The sequence below is a fragment of the Salvelinus fontinalis genome, chromosome 39 (assembly GCF_029448725.1).
Source record: "Salvelinus fontinalis isolate EN_2023a chromosome 39, ASM2944872v1, whole genome shotgun sequence".
In the NCBI taxonomy this organism is placed as follows: Eukaryota; Metazoa; Chordata; class Actinopteri; order Salmoniformes; family Salmonidae; genus Salvelinus; species Salvelinus fontinalis.
Window position 1 is genome coordinate 4,137,775 of NC_074703.1, and position 15,589 is coordinate 4,153,363.

General features: G+C 58.0%; 1 protein-coding gene across 1 annotated transcript in view; it reads right to left on the reverse strand.

Moving 5' to 3' along the window:
- Positions 1–1,635: 1,635 nt before the first annotated feature.
- The window catches only part of LOC129838344 (protein PRRC2C-like), a 73,095-nt gene continuing 59,141 nt past the window's right edge, over positions 1,636–15,589 (reverse strand). Inside the window, exons 11-23 of the mRNA XM_055905280.1 lie at positions 15,196–15,399; positions 6,274–9,134; positions 6,130–6,156; positions 5,986–6,012; positions 5,842–5,868; positions 5,698–5,724; positions 5,482–5,508; positions 5,338–5,364; positions 5,122–5,148; positions 4,978–5,004; positions 4,834–4,860; positions 4,690–4,716; positions 1,636–4,572 (exon numbers count right to left, since the gene is read on the reverse strand). Coding sequence (XP_055761255.1) covers positions 3,739–4,572; positions 4,690–4,716; positions 4,834–4,860; positions 4,978–5,004; positions 5,122–5,148; positions 5,338–5,364; positions 5,482–5,508; positions 5,698–5,724; positions 5,842–5,868; positions 5,986–6,012; positions 6,130–6,156; positions 6,274–9,134; positions 15,196–15,399 — 4,169 coding nt within the window. The 3' untranslated portion in view covers positions 1,636–3,738. The remainder of the gene's footprint in view (positions 4,573–4,689; positions 4,717–4,833; positions 4,861–4,977; positions 5,005–5,121; positions 5,149–5,337; positions 5,365–5,481; positions 5,509–5,697; positions 5,725–5,841; positions 5,869–5,985; positions 6,013–6,129; positions 6,157–6,273; positions 9,135–15,195; positions 15,400–15,589) is intronic.

A 15,589-nucleotide genomic window follows, 5' to 3' on the forward strand; every position in this document is an offset into this window, starting at 1 on the left:
GTACTCTACATGGTTATAACGGGTATTACCGCCGTACTCTACATGGTTATAACGGGTATTACCGCCGTACTCTACATGGTTATAACGGGTATTACCGCCGTACTCTACATGGTTATAACCGCCGTACTCTACATGGTTATAACGGGTATTACCGCCGTACTCTACATGGTTATAACGGGTATTACCGCCGTACTCTACATGGTTATAACGGGTATTACCGCTGTACTCTACATGGTTATAACCGCCGTACTCTACATGGTTATAAGGGGTATTACTGCTGTACTCTACATGGTTATTATGGGTATTACTGCCGTACTCTACAGGGTTATAATGGGTATTATCGCCGTACTCTACATGGATATAATGGGTATTACCGCCGTACTCTACATGGTTATAATGGGTATTACCGCCGTACTCTACATGGTTATTATGGGTATTACTGCTGTACTCTACATGGTTATAATGGGTATTACTGCTGGACTCTACATGGTTATTATGGGTATTACTGCTGTACTCTACATGGTTATAATGGGTATTACTGCTGGACTCTACATCGTTAAAGCACTGGAATTGGGCGAGACGGTCAACCTGTAGCATGGAAGCTCTGCATTACAGTCTCAGAACATTGACAGTTTATAGGCAATCCTTCCAGATTGAATGGAGCTCTAACCTAGAGGAAATCACCTAGAGGAAATCACCTAGAGGAAATCACCTAGAGGAAATCACCTAGAGGAAATGACCTAGAGGAAATCACACAGAGGAAATCACCTAGAGGAAATCACACAGAGGAAATCACACAGAGGAAATCACCTAGAGGAAATCACCTAGAGGAAATCACCTAGAGGAAATCACCTAGAGGAAATGACCTAGAGGAAATGACCTAGAGGAAATGACCTAGAGGAAATGACCTAGAGGAAATGACCTAGAGGAAATCACCTAGAGGAAATCACCTAGAGGAAATCACCTAGAGGAAATCACCTAGAGGAAATCACCTAGAGGAAATCACCTAGAGGAAATCACCTAGAGGAAATCACCTAGAGGAAATCACCTAGAGGAAATCACCTAGAGGAAATCACCTAGAGGAAATCACCTAGAGGAAATCACCTAGAGGAAATCACCTAGAGGAAATCACCTAGAGGAAATCACCTAGAGGAAATGACCTAGAGGAAATGACCTAGAGGAAATCACCTAGAGGAAATCACCTAGAGGAAATCACCTAGAGGAAATCACCTAGAGGAAATCACCTAGAGGAAATGACCTAGAGGAAATGACCTAGAGGAAATCACCTAGAGGAAATCACCTAGAGGAAATCACCTAGAGGAAATCACCTAGAGGAAATCACCTAGAGGAAATCACCTAGAGGAAATCACCTAGAGGAAATCACCTAGAGGAAATCACCTAGAGGAAATGACCTAGAGGAAATGACCTAGAGGAAATGACCTAGAGGAAATCACCTAGAGGAAATCACCTAGAGGAAATCACCTAGAGGAAATCACCTAGAGGAAATCACCTAGAGGAAATCACACAGAGGAAATCACACAGAGGAAATCACACAGAGGAAATCACACAGAGGAAATCACACAGAGGAAATCACACAGAGGAAATCACACAGAGGAAATCACACAGATGACAGCATCCTTTCACGTTCTTTATTAGGAGTGCAGTGACCTCTGACACCAGAATGGTGTGGGTTCATTTACCAACAATACATCCAGATCATTGGCAGACTGTAGAGAACAATACAATCAGATCAATGACATGATATGGTCTATGGATCTTTTAGTATGGCGTCTTACTGTGGAGAGACATTTGACAGGAAGTAACAGGTAGACAGGAAGTGGAAACAGAAATGAGCCGAGAGGAGGAAGGAGCTGAAGGTTTCAACATTGTGTTATGGTGAAGAGAACTTGACCTGGAAAAGAAGGTGAGTGAACAGAGATGTCCCATGATGAGGTTGAACCAGACAGACCCAGTACACAGCAGGATGACTACAACATAGTGGGTTACAGAGATGTCCCATGATGAGGTTGAACCAGACAGACCCAGTACACAGCAGGATGACTACAACATAGTGGGTTACAGAGATGTCCCATGATGAGGTTGAACCAGACAGACCCAGTACACAGCAGGGGGGATGACTACAACATAGTGGGTTACAGAGATGTCCCATGATGAGGTTGAACCAGACAGACCCAGTACACAGCAGGATGACTACAACATAGTGGGTTACAGAGATGTCCCATGATGAGGTTGAACCAGACAGACCCAGTACACAGCAGGGGGGATGACTACAACATAGTGGGTTACAGAGATGTCCCATGATGAGGTTCAACCAGACAGACCCAGTACACAGCAGGGGGGATGACTACAACATAGTGGGTTACAGAGATGTCCCATGATGAGGTTCAACCAGACAGACCCAGTACACAGCAGGGGGATGACTACAACATAGTGGGTTACAGAGATGTCCCATGATGAGGTTCAACCAGACAGACCCAGTACACAGCAGGGGGGATGACTACAACATAGTGGGTTACAGAGATGTCCCATGATGAGGTTGAACCAGACAGACCCAGTACACAGCAGGATGACTACAACATAGTGGGTTACAGAGATGTCCCATGATGAGGTTGAACCAGACAGACCCAGTACACAGCAGGGGGGATGACTACAACATAGTGGGTTACAGAGATGTCCCATGATGAGGTTCAACCAGACAGACCCAGTACACAGCAGGGGGGATGACTACAACATAGTGGGTTACAGAGATGTCCCATGATGAGGTTCAACCAGACAGACCCAGTACACAGCAGGGGGATGACTACAACATAGTGGGTTACAGAGATGTCCCATGATGAGGTTCAACCAGACAGACCCAGTACACAGCAGGGGGGATGACTACAACATAGTGGGTTAAAGAGATGTCCCATGATGAGGTTGAACCAGACAGACCCAGTACACAGCAGGGGGATGACTACAACATAGTGGGTTACAGAGATGTCCCATGATGAGGTTGAACCAGACAGACCCAGTACACAGCAGGGGGGATGACTACAACATAGTGGGTTACAGAGATGTCCCATGATGAGGTTCAACCAGACAGACCCAGTACACAGCAGGGGGGATGACTACAACATAGTGGGTTACAGAGATGTCCCATGATGAGGTTGAACCAGACAGACCCAGTACACAGCAGGGGGGATGACTACAACATAGTGGGTTACAGAGATGTCCCATGATGAGGTTCAACCAGACAGACCCAGTACACAGCAGGGGGGATGACTACAACATAGTGGGTTACAGAGATGTCCCATGATGAGGTTCAACCAGACAGACCCAGTACACAGCAGGGGGGGGTGACTACAACATAGTGGGTTACAGAGATGTCCCATGATGAGGTTCAACCAGACAGACCCAGTACACAGCAGGATGACTACAACATAGTGGGTTACAGAGCAGCTCTTCTTCTCCCAGTGGTTGAGAGGGGAGTCGTTCAACCAGACAGACCCAGTACACAGCTTCCAGCAGGGGGATGACTACAACATAGTGGGTTACATAGAGTCCCCTACACTGTGAAAAGTTAAGGGTCTACCTACAGCAGTGGATCAGACCACAGCTGATACTGACGATGCCCGTTTCTCTCAGGTACAGTCACCCCCCCACAATGCCACAGATCCAGACCATCAGAGAGATTCAGGCTGTATCTCCCAGAGCCAGTCAGTCAGTGAAGCGTGGCCTCTAGCGCCTCCTGGTGGAGAGAGTGGAGGACGTACGGTTCAGGCTGAGCTGAGGGAAGTGAACTGTGGGGGTTCTGGCTGTGGGACCGTAGAGGCCCAGGTTACGGGCCGCAGCTGATCTCCTGTGCTGTTTTACACTCGGGAAGGGGGAGAACACCACCTGCTGGGGGGTGGCCCTGGGCTGGTCCTGGGGCATGGAGGGGCAGGAGAGAGGGAGGGAGGGGGAGAATACCTGCTGGGGGGTGGCCCTGGGCTGGTCCTGGGGCATGGAGGGGCAGGAGAGAGGGAGGGAGGGGGAGAATACCTGCTGGGGGGTGGCCCTGGGCTGGTCCTGGGGCATGGAGGGGCAGGAGAGAGGGAGGGAGGGGGAGAATACCTGCTGGGGGGTGGCCCTGGGCTGGTCCTGGGGCATGGAGGGGCAGGAGAGAGGGAGGGAGGGGGAGAATACCTGCTGGGGGGTGGCCCTGGGCTGGTCCTGGGGCATGGAGGGGCAGGAGAGAGGGAGGGAGGGGGAGAATACCTGCTGGGGGGTGGCCCTGGGCTGGTCCTGGGGCATGGAGGGGCAGGAGAGAGGGAGGGAGGGGGAGAATACCTGCTGGGGGGTGGCCCTGGGCTGGTCCTGGGGCATGGAGGGGCAGGAGAGAGGGAGGGAGGGGGAGAATACCTGCTGGGGGGTGGCCCTGGGCTGGTCCTGGGGCATGGAGGGGCAGGAGAGAGGGAGGGAGGGGGAGAATACCTGCTGGGGGGTGGCCCTGGGCTGGTCCTGGGGCATGGAGGGGCAGGAGAGAGGGAGGGAGGGGGAGAACACCTGCTGGGGGGTGGCCCTGGGCTGGTCCTGGGGCATGGAGGGGCAGGAGAGAGGGAGGGAGGGGGAGAATACCTGCTGGGGGGTGGCCCTGGGCTGGTCCTGGGGCATGGAGGGGCAGGAGAGAGGGAGGGAGGGGGAGAATACCTGCTGGGGGGTGGCCCTGGGCTGGTCCTGGGGCATGGAGGGGCAGGAGAGAGGGAGGGAGGGGGAGAATACCTGCTGGGGGGTGGCCCTGGGCTGGTCCTGGGGCATGGAGGGGCAGGAGAGAGGGAGGGAGGGGGAGAATACCTGCTGGGGGGTGGCCCTGGGCTGGTCCTGGGGCATGGAGGGGCAGGAGAGAGGGAGGGAGGGGGAGAATACCTGCTGGGGGGTGGCCCTGGGCTGGTCCTGGGGCATGGAGGGGCAGGAGAGAGGGAGGGAGGGGGAGAATACCTGCTGGGGGGTGGCCCTGGGCTGGTCCTGGGGCATGGAGGGGCAGGAGAGAGGGAGGGAGGGGGAGAATACCTGCTGGGGGGTGGCCCTGGGCTGGTCCTGGGGCATGGAGGGGCAGGAGAGAGGGAGGGAGGGGGAGAATACCTGCTGGGGGGTGGCCCTGGGCTGGTCCTGGGGCATGGAGGGGCAGGAGAGAGGGAGGGAGGGGGAGAACACCTGCTGGGGGGTGGCCCTGGGCTGGTCCTGGGGCATGGAGGGGCAGGAGAGAGGGAGGGAGGGGGAGAACACCTGCTGGGGGGTGGCCCTGGGCTGGTCCTGGGGCATGGAGGGGCAGGAGAGAGGGAGGGAGGGGGAGAATACCTGCTGGGGGGTGGCCCTGGGCTGGTCCTGGGGCATGGAGGGGCAGGAGAGAGGGAGGGAGGGGGAGAATACCTGCTGGGGGGTGGCCCTGGGCTGGTCCTGGGGCATGGAGGGGCAGGAGAGAGGGAGGGAGGGGGAGAATACCTGCTGGGGGGTGGCCCTGGGCTGGTCCTGGGGCATGGAGGGGCAGGAGAGAGGGAGGGAGGGGGAGAATACCTGCTGGGGGGTGGCCCTGGGCTGGTCCTGGGGCATGGAGGGGCAGGAGAGAGGGAGGGAGGGGGAGAACACCTGCTGGGGGGTGGCCCTGGGCTGGTCCTGGGGCATGGAGGGGCAGGAGAGAGGGAGGGAGGGGGAGAATACCTGCTGGGGGGTGGCCCTGGGCTGGTCCTGGGGCATGGAGGGGCAGGAGAGAGGGAGGGAGGGGGAGAATACCTGCTGGGGGGTGGCCCTGGGCTGGTCCTGGGGCATGGAGGGGCAGGAGAGAGGGAGGGAGGGGGAGAATACCTGCTGGGGGGTGGCCCTGGGCTGGTCCTGGGGCATGGAGGGGCAGGAGAGAGGGAGGGAGGGGGAGAATACCTGCTGGGGGGTGGCCCTGGGCTGGTCCTGGGGCATGGAGGGGCAGGAGAGAGGGAGGGAGGGGGAGAATACCTGCTGGGGGGTGGCCCTGGGCTGGTCCTGGGGCATGGAGGGGCAGGAGAGAGGGAGGGAGGGGGAGAATACCTGCTGGGGGGTGGCCCTGGGCTGGTCCTGGGGCATGGAGGGGCAGGAGAGAGGGAGGGAGGGGGAGAATACCTGCTGGGGGGTGGCCCTGGGCTGGTCCTGGGGCATGGAGGGGCAGGAGAGAGGGAGGGAGGGGGAGAATACCTGCTGGGGGGTGGCCCTGGGCTGGTCCTGGGGCATGGAGGGGCAGGAGAGAGGGAGGGAGGGGGAGAACACCTGCTGGGGGGTGGCCCTGGGCTGGTCCTGGGGCATGGAGGGGCAGGAGAGAGGGAGGGAGGGGGAGAATACCTGCTGGGGGGTGGCCCTGGGCTGGTCCTGGGGCATGGAGGGGCAGGAGAGAGGGAGGGAGGGGGAGAATACCTGCTGGGGGGTGGCCCTGGGCTGGTCCTGGGGCATGGAGGGGCAGGAGAGAGGGAGGGAGGGGGAGAATACCTGCTGGGGGGTGGCCCTGGGCTGGTCCTGGGGCATGGAGGGGCAGGAGAGAGGGAGGGAGGGGGAGAATACCTGCTGGGGGGTGGCCCTGGGCTGGTCCTGGGGCATGGAGGGGCAGGAGAGAGGGAGGGTGGGGGATAGCGGTGTACCAGGAGTATGGGGGTTAGAGGGGGTACCAGGGGTGTGGGGGTTAGAGGGGGTAACAGGAGTATGGGGGTTAAATGGGGTACCAGGGGTGTGGGGGTTAGAGGGGGTACCAGGGGTGTGGGGGTTAGAGGGGGTAACATGAGTAGGGGGGTTAGAGAGGGTAACAGAAGTAGGGGGGTTAGAGGGGGTAACAGGAGTACAAGGGGTGTGGGGGTTAGTGAGGGTAACAGGAGTAGGGGGGTTAGTGAGGGTAACAGGAGTAGGGGGGTTAGTGAGGGTAACAGGAGTAGGGGTGTTAGAGGGGGTACCATGGGGGTTAGAGGGGGTAACATGGGGGTTAGAGGGGGTAACATGGGGGTTAGAGGGGGTAACAGGAGTAGGGGGGTTAGAGGGGGTAACATGGGGGTTAGAGGGGGTAACATGGGGGTTAGAGGGGGTAACAGGAGTAGGGGGGTTAGAGGGGGTAACAGGGCTACCAGGGGTGTGGGGGTTAGAGGGGGTAACAGGGGAGTGTCTCATACAGTAGATGCTCAGAGAGGAGACTGAAGGGTCAGACTGTTGACCGTGGTGGTGGTGGTGGTGGTGTGATGAGGGTGGTCGAGGAAGAGGAGGCAGGACAGGCAGCTCTGGGATGGTGGGAGAGGAGGGTCGTGTGTCTGGGTCAGTCTCTCTAGGAGAGGAGGGTCGTGTGTCTGGGTCAGTCTCTCTAGGAGAGAGTAGTGGAGGTGGGGTCTGGTTTAGTTCTGATCCAGAGTCCAGCTCTAGAGACACCAGATGCTCCTCCTCTTCCACCACAGCTGGCACCTCGTTACTGGAGGCCTGGGCAGGAGACACAGGGAGGTGACTACCCTCTTCATCATCAGCCTTTCCCTCACCCACTCCATCTCTCTCCTCCATCTGATGAGGGTGTCTGTCCTCCTCCTCCTCCTCCTCCGTCTGATGAGGGTGTCTGTCCTCCTCCTCCTCCTCCGTCTGATGAGGGCGTCTGTCCTCCTCCTCCTCCTCCGTCTGATGAGGGCGTCTGTCCTCCTCCTCCTCCGTCTGATGAGGGCGTCTGTCCTCCTCCTCCTCCGTCTGATGAGGGCGTCTGTCCTCCTCCTCCTCCGTCTGATGAGGGCGTCTGTCCTCCTCCGTCTGATGAGGGCGTCTGTCCTCCTCCGTCTGATGAGGGCGTCTGTCCTCCTCCTCCTCCTCCGTCTGATGAGGGCGTCTGTCCTCCTCCTCCTCCTCCGTCTGATGAGGGCGTCTGTCCTCCTCCTCCTCCTCCGTCTGATGAGGGCGTCTGTCCTCCTCCTCCTCCTCCGTCTGATGAGGGCGTCTGTCCTCCTCCTCCTCCGTCTGATGAGGGCGTCTGTCCTCCTCCTCCTCCGTCTGATGAGGGTGTCTGTCCTCCTCCTCCTCCTCCTCTGTCTGATGAGGGCGTCTGTCCTCCTCCTCCTCCTCCTCCTCTGTCTGATGAGGGCGTCTGTCCTCCTCCTCCTCCTCCTCCGTCTGATGAGGGCGTCTGTCCTCCTCCTCCTCCTCCTCCGTCTGATGAGGGCGTCTGTCCTCCTCCTCCTCCTCCGTCTGATGAGGGCGTCTGTCCTCCTCCTCCTCCTCCGTCTGATGAGGGCGTCTGTCCTCCTCCTCCTCCTCCGTCTGATGAGGGCGTCTGTCCTCCTCCTCCTCCTCCGTCTGATGAGGGCGTCTGTCCTCCTCCTCCTCCTCCGTCTGATGAGGGCGTCTGTCCTCCTCCTCCTCCTCCTCCGTCTGATGAGGGCGTCTGTCCTCCTCCTCCTCCTCCTCCGTCTGATGAGGGCGTCTGTCCTCCTCCTCCTCCTCCTCCGTCTGATGAGGGCGTCTGTCCTCCTCCTCCTCCTCCGTCTGATGAGGGCGTCTGTCCTCCTCCTCCTCCTCCGTCTGATGAGGGCGTCTGTCCTCCTCCTCCTCCGTCTGATGAGGGCGTCTGTCCTCCTCCTCCTCCTCCGTCTGATGAGGGCGTCTGTCCTCCTCCTCCTCCGTCTGATGAGGGCGTCTGTCGTCCTCCTCCTCCTCCGTCTGATGAGGGCGTCTGTCCTCCTCCTCCTCCGTCTGATGAGGGTGTCTGTCGTCCTCCTCCTCCTCCGTCTGATGAGGGTGTCTGTCGTCCTCCTCCGTCTGATGAGGGTGTCTGTCGTCCTCCTCCGTCTGATGAGGGTGTCTGTCCTCCATGTCTCCAAACCCTAGCTGTACCCGTGCCCGGGCTATGTTCCTGCGGTGGGCACGTACGTGGGCGCGCCAGGGGGACCCCGCCCTGCTCTGACAGTCTTCAGCCTGAGATACCAGTCTGTTCCTCCCCCTCTCCCCGCTAGGGGTGGCAGGGCTGGACTGTGCCTGGGGCAGGGGAACACCTCGCAGGCTGGAGGGAGAGGAGGGAGGCTGTTTCAGGCTGGTCCTGGGCTTCCTGCCTAGCAACAGGTGGTTGACGACAGGAGAAGGATGGAGCTGAGATGCTAACACGCTGGTGGCTGGACATCTATCTGCAGATAGAACACACACAGGTCAGTCTATGCTCTGTCTGCATACTGCAGCAGGAGGACAACAACAGCACCATAGCATGACATGATTATAAAGAGGATTCCACATACAGCAATAACAACATCTAGCATTGAGACAACATTCTGGCTGTGCCCCAACCGCAGACCTCAGCACAGAGCTTACATTTCTCATGGGGAACAAGATGAAGAGGCTTACGGACTTACAGCAAATACTGCTTTGGGTTATAAGGAGCTTTGAGTCCTGATTACTGAAGACAAAACACATCTGGGAGTTAGAAAAATAGTTTGGGGGAATAGAAGCTCGGGAAGCCAAATCCAATGGAAGTCTGTTACACAAATAGTAGATTCCTATTAGGTGACGCCACGTTTAGATGGACAGCCACCAGGCCAGACAGACTGGCAGCCACCAGGCCAGACAGACTGGCAGCCACCAGGCCAGACAGACTGGCAGCCACCAGGCCAGACAGACTGGCAGCCACCAGGCCAGACAGACTGGCAGCCACCAGGCCAGACAGACTGGCAGCCACCAGGCCAGACAGACTGACACTCTCCTGTCAGTCACAGAGAAGAGCCAGCACCATCCAACGACAAATCAGCAGCAGACCAGTTACCGGCAGATCCCAGATCAGTTACCGGCAGATCCCAGGCCAGTTACCGGCAGATCCCAGACCAGTTACCGGCAGATCCCAGACCAGTTACCGGCAGATCCCAGACCAGTTACCGGCAGATCCCAGACCAGTTACGGGCAGATCTTCACCCCAGACCAGTTACGGGCAGATCTTCACCCCAGACCAGTTACCGGGCAGATCTTCACCCCAGACCAGTTACCGGCAGATCTTCACCCCAGACCAGTTACCGGCAGATCTTCACCCCAGACCAGTTACCGGCAGATCCCAGACCAGTTAACGGCAGATCTTCACCCCGGACCAGATAACGGAAGATCTTCACCACGGACCAGTTACCGGCAGATCTTCACCCCAGACCAGTTACCGGCAGATCTTCACCCCAGACCAGTTACCGGCAGATCCCAGACCAGTTAACGGCAGATCTTCACCCCGGACCAGATAACGGAAGATCTTCACCACGGACCAGTTACCGGCAGATCTTCACCCCAGACCAGTTACCGGCAGATCCTCAACCCAGACCAGTTAACGGCAGATCCCAGACCAGTTAACGGCAGATCTTCACCCCGGACCAGATAACGGCAGATCTTCACCACGGACCAGTTAACGGCAGATCTTCACCCCGGACCAGTTACCGGCAGATCTTCATCCCAGACCAGTTACCGGCAGATCCTCAACCCAGACCAGTTAACGGCAGATCCCAGACCAGTTAACGGCAGATCTTCACCCCGGACCAGATAACGGCAGATCTTCACCCCGGACCAGTTAACGGCAGATCTTCACCCCGGACCAGTTAACGGCAGATCTTCACCCCGGACCAGTTAACGGCAGATCTTCACCCCGGACCAGTTACCGGCAGATCTACACCCGGACCAGTTACCGGTAGATCTTCACCCCGGACCAGTTACCGGCAGATCTTCACCCCGGACCAGTTAATGGCAGATCCCAGACCAGTTACCGGCAGATCTTCACCACGGACCAGTTAACGGCAGATCCCAGACCAGTTACCGGCAGATCCCAGACCAGTTAACGGCAGATCCCAGACCAGTTACCGGCAGATCCCAGACCAGTTAACGGCAGATCCCAGACCAGTTAACGGCAGATCTTCACCCCGGACCAGTTAACGGCAGATCTTCACCCCGGACCAGTTAACGGCAGATCCTCACCACGGACCAGTTAACGGCAGATCCTCACCCCGGACCAGTTACCGGCAGATCTTCACCCCGGACCAGTTACCGGCAGATCTTCACCCCGGACCAGTTACCGGCAGATCCCAGACCAGTTAACGGCAGATCCCAGACCAGTTAACGGCAGATCCCAGACCAGTTAACGGCAGATCCCAGACCAGTTAACGGCAGATCCCAGACCAGTTAACGGCAGATCCCAGACCAGTTAACGGCAGATCTTCACCCCGGACCAGTTAACGGCAGATCGTCACCCCGGACCAGTTAACGGCAGATCTTCACCCCGGACCAGTTAACGGCAGATCTTCACCCCGGACCAGTTACCGGCAGATCTTCACCCCGGACCAGTTAACGGCAGATCTTCACCCCGGACCAGTTAACGGCAGATCTTCACCCCGGACCAGTTAACGGCAGATCTTCACCCCGGACCAGTTAACGGCAGATCTTCACCCCGGACCAGTTAACGGCAGATCTTCACCCCGGACCAGTTAACGGCAGATCCTCACCACGGACCAGTTAACGGCAGATCCTCACCACGGACCAGTTAACGGCAGATCTTCACCCCAGACCAGTTACCGGCAGATCTTCATCCCAGACCAGTTACCGGCAGATCCCAGACCAGTTAACGGCAGATCCCAGACCAGTTAACGGCAGATCCCAGACCAGTTAACGGCAGATCCCAGACCAGTTAACGGCAGATCCCAGACCAGTTAACGGCAGATCCCAGACCAGTTAACGGCAGATCTTCACCCCGGACCAGTTAAGGGCAGATCTTCACCCCGGACCAGTTAACGGCAGATCTTCACCCCGGACCAGTTACCGGCAGATCTTCACCCCGGACCAGTTAACGGCAGATCTTCACCCCGGACCAGTTAACGGCAGATCCCAGACCAGTTACCGGCAGATCTTCACCCCGGACCAGTTAACGGCAGATCTTCACCCCGGACCAGTTAACGGCAGATCTTCACCCCGGACCAGTTAACGGCAGATCTTCACCCCGGACCAGTTAACGGCAGATCTTCACCCCGGACCAGTTAACGGCAGATCTTCACCCCGGACCAGTTAACGGCAGATCTTCACCCCGGACCAGTTAACGGCAGATCTTCACCCCGGACCAGTTAACGGCAGATCTTCACCCCGGACCAGTTAACGGCAGATCCTCACCACGGACCAGTTAACGGCAGATCCTCACCACGGACCAGTTAACGGCAGATCCTCACCCCGGACCAGTTACCGGCAGATCTTCACCCCGGACCAGTTACCGGCAGATCTTCATCCCAGACCAGTTACCGGCAGATCCCAGACCAGTTAACGGCAGATCCCAGACCAGTTAACGGCAGATCCCATCTCCCCAATCTACCCACAGCCCGCCTCCCCAACCTACCCACAGCCCGCCTCCCCAACCTACCCACAGCCCGCCTCCCCAACCTACCCACAGCCCGCCTCCCCAATCTACCCACAGCCCGCCTCCCCAACCTACCCACAGCCCGCCTCCCCAACCTACCCACAGCCCGCCTCCCCAACCTACCCACAGCCCGCCTCCCCAACCTACCCACAGCCCGCCTCCCCAACCTACCCACAGCCCGCCTCCCCAACCTACCCACAGCCCGCCTCCCCAATCTACCCACAGCCCGCCTCCCCAATCTACCCACAGCCCGCCTCCCCAACCTACCCACAGCCCGCCTCCCCAACCTACCCACAGCTCGCCTCCCCAATCTACCCACAGCCCGCCTCCCCAATCTACCCACAGCCCGCCTCCCCAATCTACCCACAGCCCGCCTCCCCAATCTACCCGCAGCCCGCCTCCCCAATCTACCCGCAGCCCGCCTCCCCAATCTACCCGCAGCCCGCCTCCCCAATCTACCCGCAGCCCGCCTCCCCAATCTACCCGCAGCCCGCCTCCCCAATCTACCCGCAGCCCGCCCCCCCAACCTACCCGCAGCCCGCCCCCCCAACCTACCCGCAGCCCGCCTCCCCAATCTACCCGCAGCCCGCCTCCCCAATCTACCCGCAGCCCGCCTCCCCAATCTACCCGCAGCCCGCCTCCCCAGTCTACCCGCAGCCCGCCTCCCCAACCTACCCGCAGCCCGCCTCCCCAATCTACCCGCAGCCCGCCCCCTCAACCCCACCCGCAGCCCGCCCCCTCAACCCCACCCGCAGCCCGCCTCCCCAATCTACCCGCAGCCCGCCTCCCCAATCTACCCGCAGCCCGCCTCCCCAATCTACCCGCAGCCCGCCTCCCCAATCTACCCGCAGCCCGCCTCCCCAATCTACCCGCAGCCCGCCTCCCCAATCTACCCGCAGCCCGCCTCCCCAATCTACCCGCAGCCCGCCTCCCCAATCTACCCGCAGCCCGCCTCCCCAATCTACCCGCAGCCCGCCTCCCCAATCTACCCGCAGCCCGCCTCCCCAATCTACCCGCAGCCCGCCTCCCCAATCTACCCGCAGCCCGCCTCCCCAATCTACCCGCAGCCCGCCTCCCCAATCTACCCGCAGCCCGCCTCCCCAACCTACCCGCAGCCCGCCTCCCCAACCTACCCGCAGCCCGCCTCCCCAATCTACCCGCAGCCCGCCTCCCCAACCTACCCGCAGCCCGCCTCCCCAACCTACCCACAGCCCGCCTCCCCAACCTACCCACAGCCCGCCTCCCCAATCTACCCACAGCCCGCCTCCCCAACCTACCCACAGCCCGCCTCCCCAACCTACCCACAGCCCGCCTCCCCAATCTACCCACAGCCCGCCTCCCCAATCTACCCACAGCCCGCCTCCCCAACCTACCCGCAGCCCGCCTCCCCAACCTACCCACAGCCCGCCTCCCCAATCTACCCACAGCCCGCCTCCCCAACCTACCCACAGCCCGCCTCCCCAATCTACCCACAGCCCGCCTCCCCAATCTACCCACAGCCCGCCTCCCCAATCTACCCACAGCCCGCCTCCCCAACCTACCCACAGCCCGCCTCCCCAACCTACCCACAGCCCGCCTCCCCAATCTACCCACAGCCCGCCTCCCCAACCTACCCACAGCCCGCCTCCCCAACCTACCCACAGCCCGCCTCCCCAACCTACCCACAGCCCGCCTCCCCAACCTACCCACAGCCCGCCTCCCCAACCTACCCACAGCCCGCCTCCCCAACCTACCCACAGCCCGCCTCCCCAATCTACCCACAGCCCGCCTCCCCAATCTATCGACAGCCCGCCTCCCCAATCTATCGACAGCCCGCCACATCCTCTATCTGCAGTTGAAGTCAGAAGTTTACATACACCTTAGCCAAATACATTTAAACTCAGTTTTTCACAATTCCTGACCTTTAATCCTAGTAAAAATTCCGTTTTAGGTCAGTTAGGATCACCACTTTATTTTAAGAACGTGAAATGTGAGATGAACGTGGTACCTTCAGGTGTTTGGAAATTGCTCCCAAAGATGAACCAGACTTGTGGAGGTCTACAATGTTTTTCTGAGGTCTTGGCTGATTTCTTTTGATTTTTCCCATGATGTCAAGCAAAGAGGCACTGAGTTTGAAGGAAGGCCTTGAAATACATCCACAGGTACACCTCCAATTGACTCAAATCATGTCAATTAGCCTATCAGAAGCTTCTAAAGCCATGACATCATTGTCTGGAATTTCCCAAGCTGTTTAAAGGCACAGTCAACTTAGTGTATGTGAACTTCTGACCCACTGGAATTGTGATACAGTGAATTATACGTGAAATAATCTGTCTGTAAACAATTGTTGGAAAAATGACTTGATTTTGTAAAAAGTGTGTGTGTGTTACCTGTGTGTATGTACAGCTGCCTGGCCTGTTGTTGTGTAGAGTTGACAGTGTGTGTGTGTGTTACCTGTGTGTATGTACAGCTGCCTGGTCTGTTGTTGTGTAGAGTTGACAGTGTGTGTGTGTGTGTGTGTTACCTGTGTGTATGTACAGCTGCCTGGTCTGTTGTTGTGTAGAGTTGACAGTGTGTGTGTGTGTGTGTGTTACCTGTGTGTATGTACAGCTGCCTGGCCTGTTGTCGTGTAGAGTTGACAGTGTGTGTGTGTGTTACCTGTGTGTATGTACAGCTGCCTGGTCTGTTGTCGTGTAGAGTTGACAGTGTGTGTGTGTGTGTTACCTGTGTGTATGTACAGCTGCCTGGTCTGTTGTCGTGTAGAGTTGACAGTGTGTGTGTGTGTTACCTGTGTGTATGTACAGCTGCCTGACCTGTTGTCGTGTAGAGTTGACAGTGTGTGTGTGTGTTACCTGTGTGTATGTACAGCTGCCTGGCCTGTTGTTGCTGATGTCTCTTGATACGTGAGTACTGTTTCTTCAGAGCCCTGATGTCGGTACTCATCCTCTCCTGCAACATACTGTTGATGGCCGCTTGATGCTCTCCTCTGCCGCCACCGTCCACCGCCCCGGGACTCAGGTCTGCCATGTTCCCTCCCTGCTCCACCCCACGCTGCTCTGGAGAGGAGAGATTCAAATAGCACCTGGTAAATCCAAGCAGAAATTACCTCGGTGTCGACACCATGTAGAGAGACACAGTTCCTGTGTTTTCAGACATCAACAGCAGCTGACATGACACCTTCCCAGAAAACCCTGCTTCTACTACATTAAACTAATGGACCTGGAGGAGAGAGCAGGACTCTAGGTC